Source organism: Camarhynchus parvulus, chromosome 27 (assembly GCF_901933205.1).
Source record: "Camarhynchus parvulus chromosome 27, STF_HiC, whole genome shotgun sequence".
Taxonomy (NCBI): domain Eukaryota; kingdom Metazoa; phylum Chordata; class Aves; order Passeriformes; family Thraupidae; genus Camarhynchus; species Camarhynchus parvulus.
Genome location: NC_044597.1, coordinates 4,022,775 through 4,040,812, shown reverse-complemented (window position 1 = coordinate 4,040,812; position 18,038 = coordinate 4,022,775). Strand labels below are relative to the sequence as shown.

The 18,038-nt window shown below is 40.7% G+C and overlaps 1 protein-coding gene across 9 annotated transcripts in view; it reads right to left on the bottom strand.

The window, feature by feature from the left end:
• Nucleotides 1-18,038, bottom strand: part of TANC2 (tetratricopeptide repeat, ankyrin repeat and coiled-coil containing 2) — a 142,648-nt gene that overhangs the window by 95,977 nt on the left and 28,633 nt on the right. For 3 of the 9 annotated variants that reach the window (XM_030966077.1, XM_030966075.1, XM_030966078.1), the window contains exons 4-5: nucleotides 6,735-6,806; nucleotides 2,397-2,465 (exon numbers count right to left, since the gene is read on the bottom strand). In XM_030966077.1, coding sequence (XP_030821937.1) covers nucleotides 2,397-2,465; nucleotides 6,735-6,806 — 141 coding nt within the window. Of the gene's footprint in view, nucleotides 1-2,285; nucleotides 2,466-6,734; nucleotides 6,807-18,038 lie in introns of all 9 variants that reach the window. The other 6 variants (XM_030966071.1, XM_030966073.1, XM_030966072.1 and 3 more) reach the window with 3 other exon arrangements.

Here is an 18,038-nt window from a genome sequence, read left to right as displayed (position 1 = left end):
TCACGCACATGCTCTTTCTAAGAGAATCCCAATGCTTGCAATCTGTCATTCAATAGAAAAAATAGCAATAGCCAAGCACAGTGATGAATAAAATTATCCCTGCGCATATAAATGTACAATATGCAAATGAACACTCCTTCCTGAGGAGGAGGAGGAGGAGGAGGAGGAGTGGGATGCAGCACAGGGCTTTGTGCAAACCCTCTGCAAATGGTGGGTTCCACAGGAGTGGAATAAAACATCATGGGCTGAGTCTTTCAGCCCAGTATCTCCTTTATTAACCTAATGCATGTATTTTTGGCATCAATTCTCAAAAGCACTTACATACATTCATCCCTAAGCACCCTCCTGGAAAGCACTGCTGTCCTCAAGGCAGGTATAGAGAGCACCTGCATTATTTTCATCACAGTTATGGCTTTGAGTCAGCAATAACACACCCTTGATGTATCGTAGAATATTTAAGCTCATTGTTTCAACATCAGCTGCTCTTTGTGCAGCAAGCACGGTAACCTTTGAGTGCTAATCTTACTGCAGACACAAACCAAAATGGTGTCTTCCATTACTTCACCTGGGCTGGGAGGGTGGGGAGTTTTCTTTCCCTTTATTACATATTTTTCACATGATTTTTGTTAATAAAGCCACTATTGGAAAAAAAAATATCACAAACTGAGGTTGAATGTGCTGATTTAAGTATGTTTTCAGCCAGTGCTAAACAAGAGGTGGCAGGAGGGGGAGAACTGATTACTTATGCTGACTATTACTTCACTCCTTAGAATGACAATGATCTTAGTTTTTTTAATCACCAGACTATTCAGCAGAGTGGAAATTGCACCCACGTGGAATATTTATCACCCTCTGAACCCAGCCAAGTCTTCATATCCAGCAAACCCAGATACCAAGATGTGAGCGACCTTAGTTCCTCTGGGTAGAAAACTTTCACTCTGTGGAATGTGTTCCTGAGGTTTTTTTTACCAAAAATGGACATTTTAACTTTTCTGTGGATGAAAAGCTGCCTTGGTTAAAAGCAGACAGATTACGAACTTCAAAAGATTATATTATCATAGAATTATGGAATGATTTGGGTTGGAAAGGACATTAAAGCCCACCCCAACATCTTCCACTGTCTCTGGTTGCTCCAAGCCCTGTTCAACCTGGCCTTGGGCACTGCCAGGGATCCAGGGGCAGCCACAGCTGCTCTGGGCACCTGTGCCAGGGCCTCACCATCCCCACAGCCAGGAATTTCTTCCACATATCCAATCTAAATCTCCCCTCTTGCAGTCTGAACCCAATTCCCCCTTGTCCTGTCATTCCAGTTCCCAACAGAAAGTCTCTCTTTGGCTGTAGGTTCCTTCAGATACTGGTAAATGGACCTAGGACATAAATTTTTATTTTTAAAAAAATAAAATTTAAAAGATAAAGGTTTTTATGTACCATACAGGTGAGGGTCCCATCCTCTCACCAACCACACTGCAGACACGGAATTATGACAGGAACAGAATCTCTCTCCCCTATCCTTTCCAAGTTCTCCTTTCACCAGAGGGCAGAGGAAACAAAAGGCACCAAGTGCATCAAACTCCCTTTTGTACACACAGATCAGATTATATTCCAGAAAAACTCTTTTTGGAGATTTCCCTCAGCACAAGCACAAGACCCTGGTTGACCATAAAGCTGGGCACAGAGGGGGTCACACTTTAGGCAAAAAGCAAGTTTTTCAAAAACTGCTACCAGTAGAAATACTTCTTTTTAGGCTTTTATATGGATGTTGGACTCCAAGTGCTTTTGAAAATCACACTACTGCATCATCTCTAGGTATTCAAACCACAGTCCTGACAGGTTAGATAAACAAAGCAGTATCTAAAAATATGCATGAACCAAAAAAAAAAAATCTGTCATTCAGTTTTTTTTTTAGCAAAGTATAACTTTGCTATAGAAGTTCATAATTTCTCTGATGTTCTCTCGACGTTCAAAATTTAAGCATCAACTTCTTTAAAATCACTGTTATGCTTCCACTGTGCATAACAGTAACACAAAGTGGAACTGAAACACACTCTGATAGAAATTTCTCAAAAATGAGAGAACATTTGTAAACCAGAGAGACCTTTTTCAGCAAAGAAAGATTTCTCTGTCAACACAAAAATCCAATCCATCCCCAGGTTTGACTGAAGCCGACGCTGTAATAAACAAGGGCATGACTTCCATACAGAAACCATTCAAAGCTTTTTTTTTTCTTACAGATTTTTGCACCAACGGACCTTAAAAGCCCCAGTGAACTTTATTTAAGTCCTTACCAGTTAACTTCTTCACAGGTTGGAGCCGAACACTGATAGACTGATGTGTGAGTAAGGGGGAGGATGGAAGGGAGCGGGACATGCCCTCCATTATCCGAATGTGCTGCATACCTTCGGTCACTGGGAGTGGCGGAATTGCGTAGTCAGGTTCAAAAGCACAGTCGTTCTCTGTGGAGGTGCCTAATGGGGGGAGGAAAAGAAACACCAGTGGGTTAGAATGCAAGGGAAAGGATCCTGCTTCCATCATTCCAAAAGGGCTGGCTGGAGGGAGCCCCTGTGCAGAGCTGGATTGCCCACATCTTGTTCCCTTTGCACACTTGTGACACATCCCTTGATGTACCTCTCAGTACCTCTCTCCATATGATGAACAGCAGAACCATGAAGAATTTCTTTCAATATTCTTAATTTGTCTTTCAGAATCTTTTAATCACCAGACTATTCAGCAGAGTGAAAACTGCACCCACGTGGAATATTTATCACCCTCTGAACCCAGCCAAGTCTTCTTATCCAGCAAACTCCAGTTTTCAATATAATGACCGTAGTTTTTACCTTGTTGGTTTCTAATAAAAACATCCCAGCTAAATTAAATTTAAACAGGAAGACCTTTAGCCTAAAAAAAAAAAAAAAACCCCAAATAAAATGAAGAACAAACGCCTCTAAAAACAGCGACCAGCTCCAACTCTCCCAAGAGAAACACAAAGCCCACGTGGGGGTCGCACCACTACACATCCACAATGCAATACATGGAATAACATGAGAACAAGTGAAGATAAACAATATTAATGAACAGTGAAGGGAAGGTGCTTTAGATCAGCAAGAGTCAGGAGCCAAAAGGTTCCTCCTATTAGTAGCAGATATGGAAACCTTGGGGTTGAGGACACCTGGATCTCCATTCTTGTCAGTAAAATGAATAATCTAACCCAGACAACTAATAGTTCATATGCAAAACCAACCCAAACTGTTATCATTAATATTTCACTAATTTTTCAATAATGTGAGAAGGCCAGACTTGCGTCACTCTGTTACAAGACAGATTTTAGCTCTTACTGCGTGCTGATGTTTTCCCTCCATAAAGACATTCCTCACTGGATTTCCACTGGATGGCTGTGCTGTTCTCAGTGGCTTGTTGAGAGTGTTTTTAAAAGAGAAAACGTTTGCTGGACAGAAAGGGAGATGGGCAAGAGTGGGAATAAGGCTGAAGGGTAAGAGCCTCAAATGCATGGTACTTCAGAGGAGATGATGGACAAGCTGTATTCCCAATATCCAAAGTACAATGTGAACAACCCAACACATTGCTTACAATCAGCAGAAAAACCCATGTTGAAATAACTGTCAAAAATCTTGGACCAGTTCCCAAAGGATTCTAGAGGGCTGCAGCACCAGAGGCTGAAATGCATCCATTCCTGGTGCCAGCAATCAGGAATGTCTCTCAGCAGCTCTGTAATGCTCTTTACATGAAAGCCAAATAAGCACTAACACCCTTCACACCTTCACTGGTTTTGACAGTTCAAAACACAACTCACTCCCTGCTTGCTCATCACTCACCAGTTACCAGGAGCACTCTGCAGGCTCTGCCAGCCCAGCCAGGCTCACCAGGAGTGTCAAGAATCGCCATCTCTGCCAAAACTAGCACCCAAAAAGCCAACCCATGATGGGTTTTTAAAACACATTTGGCACCAGGCATGAAAAAACAGATTTGCCACCAGTGATTTTGATTCTTAAGAATAATTTCAATTGCTTCAGGCTAAATTTTAGGGAGCCATAAACCATAGGCATTACCTGCAGCTTAAAGTCTGGGAAAAACTTAAAAGTCTATATGCATTTCACTGGTTATTATGGTGTGAGTTCCCAGTGTCTTTGATCAATCTACATAAAATCAAGAGCAGTATGTTATATAAAAATAAAAGTAATTATAGGTGGGTAAAGTTTTCCCTCTTAAAATTCAAGGGCTTTACAACAAAACAGTGAACTCACAAAACATCCACAAGGTACTATCTTCATTTCATACATACCAAAATTTCTCTCTCCTCCTTGGGTGTAAATAAACACACAAGCAAAACCCCTGAAACAGTGTGAAATTTGTTCTAATCAGAAAGAATATTGGGCTTATCAAACCCTGGAATTAGGGCTCATTGATGGCTGAACTGGAACTTCAAGAGTTCGCTTATATAATATATTTAAATAAAATGTTACTCAAAGTCCGTATTTGAACTAATAAACTATTTCTGGGAGCTTTACAAGATTACCATTCAGGTTGGAAAAGACCTTTAAGATCATAAAGTCCAACCATCAACCCAGCATCACCACTGTGCTCACCACTAAACCATGTCCTTAAGTGCCACATTCACACGTTTTTGGAACACTTCCAGGGCTGCTGACTCCACCACTGCCCTGGCCAGTCTGTTCCAGGGCTTGACAATTCTTTCCATGAAAAATATTTTCCTAAACCAACCTAACCAAAACCTCCGACCTAAACCTCCCCTGGCACAACTTGAGGCTGTTTCCTCTTGTCCTGCCAGTAAAGCTTTGAAGACACCTGGGCATCACACACGGTAAAAGGAAAGGTCAGACAGCAGGAAGACTTCATTTCAGCTGGATGCTTTATCCAAGGATAACAAAGTTCCTCAACCCATCATCATGAAAAATACCCATTTGCACGTGCAGACAGATTTCAAGTGATGGACACAGAGCTGGGAAAAGTTAGAGATAATGTTTCTACAGAGCAGAGAGACTTTCCCTCCCATGCTTTAGAAAGCCTGCCTCTACAATTGCATCCACTGATCCAAATGGAAATATTTAGCTCAGAAGCCTGTTGCTGCAAAAGCTTGGAAGCTTTTTAACCTTTTCCCCTTCCATTCCCTCTCACACTGAAACTTCTTGCTGGTTACTGCAGTTCCTTCAGTCAGTCACCAAAGAGGTACAGATCAGTGGTTCTTGAGAAAGGATTTGCAAAAATGATCCCCTCTTACTCTGCCAAAACCCATGCCTTTCCCACAGCAGCAGAGATCCAGAATAGATGGGTTGAAAGGGAACTTGAGAGAACAGAATGTGTTCAGATAGCTCCCAGCAGCAGCTGCATCTGAGCTGCTCTGCCCCATAACAAGGAACCATTGGGCACAAGCCAAGCACGAAGAGGGACATGCCAGGCATCCACAGCAGAGCCTCTAGCACACAATTACACAGCAACAACTTCATCTGAGCTCAGAGCTGGAAAGAACAGCCACTCTCTCTCTGAACACCAAAGCAACTCCTTCTATCCAAGCTACCATGGAATATGTACGTATGCTATACAATTTACCTGGTTCCTTCCTAATTTCACTTTAACTCTACTTAAAAACAATAAAATTAAAAATAATAAATTTAAATACAGTAACTGAAAGATCGTATGTGAAAAGAGCAATTGACACTTCTGAGCTTCAGGGCTTTAACTACCAATTCCGATCCCCCTAATTCTGATCACAGCTTCAATGACTCAAAAAATCATCTCACCCAGGCAACACTGGAATACTGCCAAAAAAGGGCAATTCTCTGGAGAAAATGTCCCCATAATAAGTCATTAGGACACCATGACAACAACAGGCTTGAGCCTAAATGAAAGGAAAATTATTGCTGCAATCCCAAAGACAGACTAAGTCAATGAGCATAGAACCAGAGCGCTTACTCACAAAAAATGCTGCTCAGTCTCAAAGCTGTGTGAGAATACATTTTCACAACCCTCACAAAAGAGGAAATGCTTAAAACTTAGTAAAGCTGCCTCAAAGGACACATAACCCAGCACAGATCTAAGACCAGCTGCTGTCAGGGGCAGAAACCCCCATTACAGGACTCTGTGTGGTGTTAACCAACCACCAAACCTACTCTGAGTGACGGACACTCAACAAAAGAGCCCGTTGGATTGTTTTCTAAAGAATATAATAAACCCTGGGTTTAGTACCTCCTTCCTTGGACCTTTTGTCCTCTTCCTGTGGGATGAAACAAACCAAAGCAAAAGATGTAATGTAGGGCTGACAGGTACATACAGGTCCTTCTCCATCGCATCCCAGGGCTTGAGGAAGGATAACCTGTTTATGGTGAGCCTGCCTGAAGCTCTCTGATATCAGGGGGAAGAAAAGTAGAAACTTGGAAACTTAATGCTGGTTTAGGCTGGTATGTGCTGAAGAATTCCAGCTCCAACAGCACAACACTCTGCCCCTGTGGCTGCAGTATGGAGATATCGTGCTCTGCAGGTCCACCTGTGCTGCACCAGGAGTTAGGTTAAACCCCTTCAGCCACTCAAAGATTGTCTGGTTTGTCAATCTCAGTACGCTGGGAGCTGTGTGGACAATAATAACCATGGGAGCAAAGTCTGCCAGGTCACACACAGTCTGACGAGAAAACACAACACGTGGGAAATATCAAAGGTGAACAAATGAGACGAGTCCCCGAGGCAGAACAACACTCAGGTTTTACCTTGCCCAGCTCGGCTCTGACGGGAGTCTACACTTGCCTGTCTTCGGTCTGGTGGCTCCTCGTTCCCTCCATCTGCACGAGAACCAAAACAGCACAAGTAGAACATCATAGTGGACAGGTCAGGCAGATGCAACCTTTCCTTGAGTCCCATCACCTATCTCAGAGGAACAGCAGGACAAAAGGTCCCTCTGGCAGACTGAAATTGGGGAAACTGCTGCTTGACTCTGCTGCTCCTTGCACCTTTGCCCCAGCTCACTGCAATGAAATCCATGAGGTCCTCGGGGACAGAAGGAAGGTTTTACTTGCTCCTATTGATGCCACAGACATCTGAATGAGATAAAAACCAAATTGTGCATCTTCAAAGAGCTCTTTCACTTTGGACTGTTGTATCAAAATATAAAAATATTAAGCACTGGAATTAAGAGATCAAAAAAAAATTTTTAAAATATCTGAAATATGAAATTTGAAACGGTGTCCCTTTAAAATTATTTGTCCGCTAAAACCCAGGAAGGCTGGGAAGAATAAAACCTCTTATTACATCCTCTTGAAACTGTTTAGGAAAGCAGCTACAGTTAACAAATCCCAAATCCATCTGTGTAAATGCAGAGTGGGACATTGTGTACAATATTATACAATTAATTACAGGCTGCTCTTCATTGATCAACTGACCAGATTAGAAACAATAGATACACCCATCAATACAGATGCTTGAGTACATGGAGTCTCTGGCAGCTGAGAGCAAAAAGAAGCCCAACTCCACAGACTGGGAAAAAGCAAACCCAGGGATTTCAAATTCAGGCTGTATTTCAGCAGCTCTTTCCTTATGGTAGAAGAAGGGGAAGCTTTTAAAATCTTTAAAACAGTTTTGAAATAACTGAATTCTTAAATAGCTGTTTAAAAACTCAATAGCCAGTTTAGCATTGATGTATTTTGATGACACTAAAAGCAATTGCATTTTGATACATTTGTATCTCTGGACAGCTCTATAGAAGTTATTTGGTGGAGAGGCCTGTTGTGCCATAATTTAACTTTATCAATTCCTGCTGCATCTGAGCTGTATCTGGCTTGATGGGAAGTTGTGAATTGCAGCACAAGAGCAGAACTAAAATGAGGACTAAAAATCCTAATCTACCCCCACCTCCAAAAAGAGAGGAACCACACGCCAGGCCAGGAGAGGTTTTCTGTTCCCTCTTCCCTTGGTGAAATGCTCCCAGCCCTCAGTTTTCCTGAAGCAATGCTCAGGCACCTTGAACAGATGCCAGGCAGGCCATTTCTGTCACCTTTGCATCTTTCCCTGCTGACACAGCAGCTGCATGTGAAGGTCGTCTGGCTACAGCAGCCCAGAATCCTGATTTTAAATGAGCTGTACCCACCCAACAAGCCAACAATTGCCAGGGAGACCACAGACCGTGACACTTGCCCAGTTCCCTTCTGCACTCTGGTTGCCAGAAGGATGTCACACTGCAAATACAACTGCAACTGCAATGTCATTATTATCATCATCATCCCTAATCATGGCCCCTGGCTATAAGCCCCCACAGAAAACCTCTCTAAGTCATCTAGAAAATAAAACCCCTTTTGAGCTGTGAACATAAATCCAAATGTAAAATAATTGTAAGGACTAAACACTTCAAAAGACAAGAAAGTCCCAGCATTATAATCAGGAGTAAACCTCTGTATTTATCCAAAGACACACAATCATCAGCAAAAGACAAACTCCCTCCCTGGAAGTTTCATCATCCTTGCCAGTGTTTGACACCAAGCTACATGGGGCATGGTGGGTGGAACTGGATGAGCTTTAAGGTCCCTTCCAACCCAACCCTGAGAACTCTGATGATTCTATGAATCAATCTCCTTGATCACATGGAAAGACAACTCCTCTGCTGTACAGTTACCTAGGTGGATCAAACCCTGCCTTGAGAACAAGCCATGGCCAAGGGAGGGGCTGGGGGCAGCAGATCTGCTCCCCAAAATGCTCCAACACACAATGGTGGGACACAAAGTGGTGACAACAGGCTGCCAAAGCCATTGGGTTGGAGAAGAGGAACAGGAATCAAGAGTCTGGGATGGATCTCCCTGCAAGTTACACAACATATTAAGGGGGAAAGAAAGCCCACAGTAAACTAATCTCCAAAATGCATTTAGCGAGTGGGAAAGGAAAAAATAAATCAGATGACTCAGCAAATATGAAATCTTCAGTCAGCATACAACAGCTGCTGCATTTGATCTGGATGCAGCAAAGGTGGAGCTTGGTGGAAACCAAGGATGGGAAGGAACAGCCAGAGTTAAGAGCTGAATAACTGAACTATTTAATTCTTTTTCTCTTCACTGCAAATAAAAATGTTGAGCATAATCTGCTCCCGGCAGTGGAGGAGCAAGGTTAGCAGGGAACAATACCACACTTAATTATGAAGTTATTTCACTGTACATGCAGAAAAGGGGATATTACTGTTTCTAATGGAATATTAATTCTCACATTTTTTGAACTTCCAAGTGCTTGTATTTACATCCACCTCTGTGTGGGCATCGGGACTCTGTCATCGCAGCAACACTCCTAGATATTTTATTTATGCACGATTTTAGGTAGTTGTTACTATTTGCTTCAGCAATAGCTATTGTTACTAGACTTGACCTACTATACAGACAACATTTATGGACAGTATCACTCCTGAAGTTCGATTGACTCAGTTGCTGTAATGATTGCCAGGGTGGTTTAACACCAAAGTTATTGACAAATCCCTCAATGCAACAGCTAAAATAGGCCACCAGAAGTAAATCAGTTGTGAAATCATTGCTAGAGAACACAGCTATCCATGTTAATTTAAAATAAAGACCAGCACAGACTGAGATGAACCTGTTTAAGGAGCTTTACAGAAGTTGTTAAGCAAAAGAGAAAACAATCAAATGCCATGAGGGAAAGTGAATAATATTGTAAATATTGACTCAGTAATTCATATTCTCTTGTATCTCACTATGAAGGACAGAAAAACTTTTGTGATCTTTAAAAAATCTCAGTGTTAAGAAAATCCATTAACTCTTACACAGTATTTTAGTTTTTGAAAGCTGCCGTCTTCTCAGTGTCCAGCATCTGTCCACCTGGGATGCTGGACACAGGTCAGAAACCCGACAAGGCTTCTGAGACAAGAACAGAGTAAACAGTCATGGCTATTAACTCTTTCTCTCAGTTACAAGGAGATGAAGGGATCTCAAAGATCATGATTAATCACAGGATCAGCAGAGTAGCCTCTCCTGCTATAGCCAGGTATGAGAAACACTCCTGCTTCCTCTTCTCCCCCATCCCCATTCCATCAGTTCTCTGTTAAAACCAATGACACAACAAATCCTCCCCAATACACACAACTGGATTCTTTGAACTGACTGCTTTGACAGGGAAAGAAAACCTCAAGGTTTCGGCATTCCTAAACAAATCCCCTGCACAAATTAGTATAAGGGGGTTGCAAACAGGAGCCAGATCTGCACCAGATCTGCACCAGCACATCTGATGTCAGTAAATCCCACAGCACCTCTGGCATCAGCTCTGTCAGCACCTCCTGCCAGGCATTCTCGTTAAAGGCAAACGTAAACAAGTTTCATACAAAATCAAGTGCTAGCAGCCCAATATTTCTGGTTTCCTATTTAATTAAAAGGCCTTTAAAACCCACAGCGTGACTAAACGTCTCTCAAGATCTGACAAAGCAATTTTTAAGGCAGAAGAATCTAAGGGTGGGTGAGGCTGCTGCATGCATGCTGGGGAATCTGCGGCAGGAACCGACTGCATTGGATGTGCTGCTGCTCTCACAGCAACCAGCAGAGCACACTCCACTGTTAAGAGCTGATAAATCAATAGTTTAAATCCATATCATATCGAAATTGTATCTGGAAAAGGTGGAACACTCACACAAAGCCAGTCAAGCTGTCAGGGACGGATCCGATTCCAGCCCAGCCCAGCATCCCTGCAGAAGCATCCCCCTACGCATGGCACAGCGTCTGGAGATGTGGCTCCCAGCTGCCATTGTGCTCCCAAAACAAAGACACAGGGGAAAAATCCTTGAAATCAATAAATCCGACAGCTCCAGGGGCTAGAGCCCACCGGGAGGATCCTGGAGCTGCCGGCACTGCTGCTGCAGGAGCCAGCGCTGAGTCTGACCCTGGAACCCGCCGCAGCGATGCCGGTGTAGGAGAGGGAGCTGCAAATCTTGTTCTCAGCATTCCCGATGGATTCCTGCCTGCTAAGAAGTGACACGTGCCACATGATCTGCCTGCTGCTCTCCCAGGGTGAGATGTGCTTGGAAAGGGGCAAAGTGTTTCCCAGACGGAGCAGGAGGGAAGAGGGAGCCCAGTCTGGTACTGGAAACAATTATTTTAATCAAAAGTCCTTCCTGATCATTTAGTTTGTGAGTATTTTTCAGCCTCAGAAAACAATATGCATCCCCATTACAAATTCTTATTATGGTATGATTAATTCTATTATAAATTCTATTAAATATTCTATTAATTCTATTAAATATTCTATTAATTCTATTATGATTATTGTTGTTGCTATATAATAGCAACGTGGCTTAAGAGGCTTTGCCAATTCATAAACATACTGAAGTCCATCCATTTATCATCCAAGTTCCTCTGTCTTTGAGGAAAGTCATTTGGGCAGAGCAGGAATTACGGATTTGTTTGGTTTTTTGAGGGAGCTCTAACACGGATCCAGGGAAGCATCACCCAGCAAATGTGATGCTAAAATGCCTCAGCACCTTCCAAAAGCTGGCACTTTTTTTCTCCACCTGCTCCTGCTGGTGTATGCTCCTGCTACATTTTTACGGCAGAAACTTCCTCTTTTTAGGAGCGGAGCATGGACACTTGCTGGGACTTGCATGACTCCCCATGTTGCTTATTAGTCATGAAAATCCACAGGGGGGAAAAAAAAAACCAACCAACAATAAAACCAACTCAATGGTCAGAGGCCAAAAGACTTCTCAGATGAGCCACAGATTAATCAAAAAAAATTCTTTGCCTCTGCAAGTACATTTGTGTTTATTTTTATTGCTGCAGTACTTGGAAACCTGAACTGAAATTAAGGTCCTACTGTGTTGGCAGCTTGTACAAAAAACACAGCAAGAAAACACCCTTGTCATATTAAATTTATTAACTTAAGTCCTATTCCTGCAAGGGACATTGCCAGCATTCCTGCCCAGGAATTTCAGACACAAGTACAAATGAGGTTTTTCTCCAGCACATGCAGGAAATCAGAAATCATATATGCCAACATCTGAGTTATTCTGGAGCAGAATGAATCCTAAGTAAATTCAGATATCAGTGACACAGATCTGCACCTTCATCATCTCAGAAGCTGTTATTTGTCATTGGAAAAAAGCAGGTACTTCTAATCTGGGGCACAATTCATCTCACCTATTTCATACAGAACAAGTAGCATCCTTCTTTCTATTAAGATCAAGTAACTCTTTTATCCAGAGACACCTATACTGAGTATGTAAATCAAACCCAACAACCCCTCCTTTTTTTTCTTTTTTTTTTTATGTGGGAAGATGACTTCATGACAAAAATATATGGAGTCAAAAACTGTGTTGCTAATAATATTTGGAAATTATACAGTGTTTTTCATTCATTAATTTTAAAACCACCGTAACGATGTGTAAGTCAAAAGCAGACTATATTTAGTGTATAATTAAATTGTGTCGCTTGAAATGATAACCAAAAAACACCCCCAAATATAAATTAAAAGCCTCTTTTTAAATCTGTATGTTGGAATCATGAGATAATCCATCATCTTTATTTGTTACTTTAAGAATGGTCCAAAGGTTCAGTACAACAGATTAGTTTTGTCTACCAGCAAATCAGTAACAGAGTCTCAGAGGAGAAGTGACGGCTGATAATCATGCTGAACTCACCTAAAGAAGATTTTCAGACCTATTTAGATGACAAAAAGTATGTTCAGCCGAGATCTCTACACCTTATCAAAGCTCCTAATAAAATGTCCATAGCTTGCTTCGATTTTGAGGGGTTTTTGTCCACTAAGAGAATATGGGTCGGCTTCTATACTGATCTTATCCTCAAAAAGAAAATTATATAAAAGGAAACATAAATCCTCCCACTTCAGAAAGATCTTGCAGCAAAAATTTCCACAATTCCTTCAAATAGGTCAGTTATAGATGGAAGCTCTAGCAAAAATTATCCATGAGTTATCTAAAAATATATCTGATACTAAAAAAAAATAGTCCTCACAGACATGCTGAGAGGAGAAGTTTGTGCAAGCAGTAGAAGAAACTCCTGAAAAGGTGCAGCTTAAAAGTCAATCCTCTCCCAAAGAAAAGATGATTTTTCCATTAAAAGTATCAGTAAGTTGTAGACATTTACTCTTCCTTAAGGAAAAAAAAGGAAAAAGGGCAACTGCAATTCCAAAAAGAGAATTTAATGATGGAATTGCAGAGTCATTCCTCACACCTGGCACAGGTACTTCCTGCAGCCAAGAAATGCTTTATGTGATCCAAGTGGAACGTGCATCTTGGAAAAGCTTCACATATACAGTGCTGATCATAAAAATCCCTCAAAAATAAAAACATTAGTCATACCTGGAATATAATCTAAAATGCAGCATTGAGGATTCAACATCTGTTAATATAATAAAAAGCTGCAAGAATCTGCACTAACACTTCCCAGGGACAAGCAACACTGAATATAAATAATATTTATCTTTAGGAACTGGGGGAAAAAGTGATATGGAAAACTCTCACATCTTGGACAAGAAAACATTTTATATGTTCAACACACAGGTAAAATGGCAAAATCAACATGCAGGTGTTGAATACTTCTAAAACAATTTATTTATTTAGAATCATTCAATATTTACTAAGTTTCTAGAATTGTGAGAAACATTACTTTTAGGTTGCTTGTATAAAATCCAAAAACCCATTTTAATAGATCAGATTACAGATATTTTTTTATCCTGCTTTAAGGGAAGGAATCCAAGTTTCTTCCTAGGGCCAGGCCTTTTCCAGCAGGAAACCCCCAAGTTATGATATCTCAGTGATTTCTTACTGATTTTCCAGAAGAAAATGTTGAATTCGCTGAAATACACATTATTTTCTTAAAAGATTTGATTGGATTTTTAAACTATTACAGATATACAAATCCTTAATGTTTCCTCAGACATTCTGGAAAGGACATTTCACTTTCCCTACAGTTTGGCTGAACAAATCCCTCAAATTGATATTATTTCCTTTTGAAGGTAGTGTGTATATTCTCTTTGAGTTGTACATGAGAATATCTTTTTTATGTTGAATAAGAGGAGACAAGGTCATTTGATGTGGGAAGATGGAACTTCATCTCCTTTGCACATCAGCACAGGAATTTCAGTGGGATTTGATGGAAAACTCCTGCTCCCTCTACTGGCTTCAATATTTCATCACAAATGTGTCAGTAAATGGGAGTAAGGCCACAAAATCCCACATGTACCCCAAATCTGAGTCGTGTGTTCTGGGGCCCTCCCTGCAAGAAAAACCATGTCCAGGGAAGGGAATGGAGCTGGGAAAGGGGCTCAGAAAAGGAGGCTCAGGGGGGACCTTCTGGCTCTACACATGTTCTTAGAGTTGCTGACAATCACACAGGTGAAAATATTTGTGAATCAGAAGGAAATAAATACATATTATTCTGATACAGGCTGCTAAAATTCCCTTTAGGATAGTAGTGCAGGAGAGAAGCAGAAGCTTCATTGTCCAAACATCTTGTATTTGTCTGGGAAAAGAGTTTGGTACATGAACAAGACATATTCTGATCAAATAAATCAGAATACTAGGAACCAAAGAGCATGCCTGTGCACATAAACATCTTCCTGATACATTGCCTTCTTCAGAAGGAAATTCTGAATTACATAAATGCAAAACAAACTTTCAGGAAAGGTCAGTTCATGCTTAAACAAACTCAAGGACAAACTTTACTGTGGTCAGAGGATTTGTCAACATACTCAAGCCTTGTTTAAAAATGGATTTATGAAAAACCAGCCATCTTTGTGCAAGAACAGGATCTGGAATTATTATTTGGGTGGAATACCTTGAACATGTGGATACAGTCAGTATTCAGGACCGTAATACATTATGGGTCTTTTAAAACCTCACTTCTAACACTTTATTAAATTAAGTTACCTGACATTTATAGGACCCACCAACTGGATTTCATCACTCAGCAGTTTCTTTCAGAAATGAAATTGAAAAAAGCAATTGTGACCCTCAAACTCTTCTGGGGTAAAAGTTATCCTCAGACTTCCACAAGAGATCAGACAGATGAGAAACTGCACAGAGATCTGGCCAGGCAGAAATGAGACCTTCACAGAAATGCCTTTTATCTTCAAAAGGCAGGAATCCAAGGAGAAGAGCATTTGACAGGGGCCCTTTCAGTCCCCGAATTAAAATATAAAGTGGCAGGTTCCAAAAAGCCCTATAAATACATTGGAAGTGAGAAGTAATTGGGTCTTCTGCAAACCAGGAAAGAAGAAGAGGTTTTTTAAAACCCTGCGCCAAAAATATTCTGAATGACAGGCAGGCTCCTGGCTGGGAAGCTCCAGATGAAAACTGTGCATTTTATAGTCAAGAACAAGCAAGATGTAATTCCTAACTAACTCAGAAGAGAAAAGCAGACCCTTTGGGCTAAGGATTACACGCCTCAGATTTTAGAGTACTTGCCTTATTTTTTGTTTTTTCTGTGTGTGGGTGGGGTTGTTTGGTTTTTTTTAGTTTAGTTTTGTTGTTATTGTTATTTTCTTGATGTTTCTTTGTTTTGTTTCATTGTTCTTGTTCTTTTGTTGTCTTTTTGGTTTGTTTTCCCCCTGGTTTTTTCTTTTGTTTAATGTTACATTTATATTGGCCTCTGTCAGAAATAAACAGCACAAATTCTTGGGCTTACTCCTCACAAAGTGAAGGGAAATAAAAACCCAAACAAAATGTGCAGTTTTGCAGCTGAATTTTACCAGGTTCTAAAGGGAATCCAAACTCTTACAGCAGCATTAATTTAATGTGATAATGTAAGAGGGAAATAGTCCATCTGCTTGGAAAAGAACAAGGATAACTGTAACAGGTAGAATGATGAATCCTCCACATGGACTTATTTCCCTAACAGGATACTGGAATGAATACAAATGGATTGATTTGATGTGCACTGCTTCAATACACACCCAGACCAAGGAATGATTAATACAAGCAAGAAAACTGCAGATAAATGAGACAGGTCCTTAACAAAAACAAATGAAAACAACAGAGAACCTCATCGTCTCTGGATTCAGAGAACAGAACTGCCCCAGAAGAACTGAACTGGGGTGAAGAAGCCACAAATATCTCCTACAAGCAGCAGCAGGTTTGCCTTTCTGCAGATTAATACACCTGCTAGCTCTCATCATAGGGCTCTGGCCACAACAACCCTGCTGGATCTTAATCCAGAAGGAACAACACAGGAGAAAAACACAGTCCTTTTATACTTTAAAACAAACACATCTAACATAATATAGCTCTGGATATAAACAAATAAGAAAGCTTGTATGTCTGAGTATCTCTAAGTTAATTTACACTGGAAAACAAAGGTAATCTGCAACTACACCGAGATCAGATTTCAGCACCACAGATGCTATCTGGCAGCTTTGTGGAATATCCATTTATATCCAGAAAAAAACCCAACCTAATCAAAATACTGTTGCAGGCATATAGTGTCCTCTAGGCATTACTGTAAACGATCCTGAGCACTCTTGAGTCATGGGAGAATTTTTCTTAAGTAAACACATTAGGTATGTGCACACACATGTGCACTGAGCACTGTGTGTCCAGAGCAAATACTGTGAAACTCCAGCACTGAAGCTCTGAAAGGACACCCAGACACCCAGAATTAATCACAGGAGATTACACAGGCTGATGCTGCAGTAGAAATTAATTTATTTTAATTAACACTACTGTATGTAACTGTCTATTCAGACGCATGTAACTGTATTTTTCTTTTATAAATATTTCGTGTTACTGAATCATAACACCATCAAGCAGCAAAAGGGAAAACGCACCCTGGCTGAGGTGAAATAAATGTTAATCACGGTTCTCAGAGAAGTTGCTTAGCAGTTTCTAAAGGAGAAAAATTAAGAAGGCTACTGCTGTCATTACCAGTGTTCTTTTAATCACCAAGAATTATCAAAACCACATCACATCTAGGAATCATTAGCTTGACTCCACTGCTTCTGTTTGTCAAGTGCTACTGCAAATGAAAGACACAGCAAAGCACAGGAATTTCAAAGGCCAGGGTGCTCCTTTGGATTCCCCAAGAAAAGAACACAATACCTTTAACCCTGCTTCAAAGGTTTATTCCCACACTGGAACGCAGAATGACTGGAGTGTAGGAAATGAAGACACAGTACAATTTCACAGAGACATATGGGTGGGCTGTCACCAACCCACAAGACTCAGACTCAGTACACGGCACACCTGAAACCTCCAAGAGATGATTTTCCTAACATGGAGTTTAGGATTTTATTCACTGTTCACAGAGATGGGTGTAGCCCTGATGGGGCAAATCAGAGCACCAAAACCACCAGGGAAGCTTAATTTCCAGCTTCTAATTAGCATTCTAAATTATGTTAAACAAATTTTAAAATTTCAATAAACACATAATCTTTTTAGAGCTCTTGAATGAGAAAAAATCCAAAACCTGCAGTGTCCCACCTATGTCCCTATAAAAACTGCCAAGACAAAACCCACCAGTGAAGACAACACTGTGGAGGGACCTGAAGGACAGCACTGAGTACCAAAAACACCAAATTTGTAATTTGCCAGAACTGCAAAGCAAATAAATACAGCAAGTTTCAGGCTTACAGTACTGCATGCAACACAGAAAATGTACACGGAAGATTTACTGATTGTTTTCCTTACTGCGTTGCAAAAAAATACAGACTTAAATATATTTATCTAAAAAAGATCTAGACAGCAATGAATTCATCTAATGTCATGTAAGAGTTTAGAAGATTACCAACTATCTGAAAAATTATTATGCAGTGCAGGGATGTTTGTCACTTAGTCACAAACAATATAAACAAACCTGATCATCTCACTTTCCCATTCCCTCTCTTGCCCTGAAGAATGCCAAACAGAACTTCTCAATAAAGCAGCTTATTTCAAGGGCAGAATTGCAGTAAATTCAACATACAGTCCAGTCACTAGGCATTAGAGAGAACCTCATCAATTCAATTCTGTCATATTATTTTTCAATATATGAGTAAGAAAACCCATCTCCCTTTCTTCTTTGCCCAAAAGCAGACTGTCGAATCTCAGT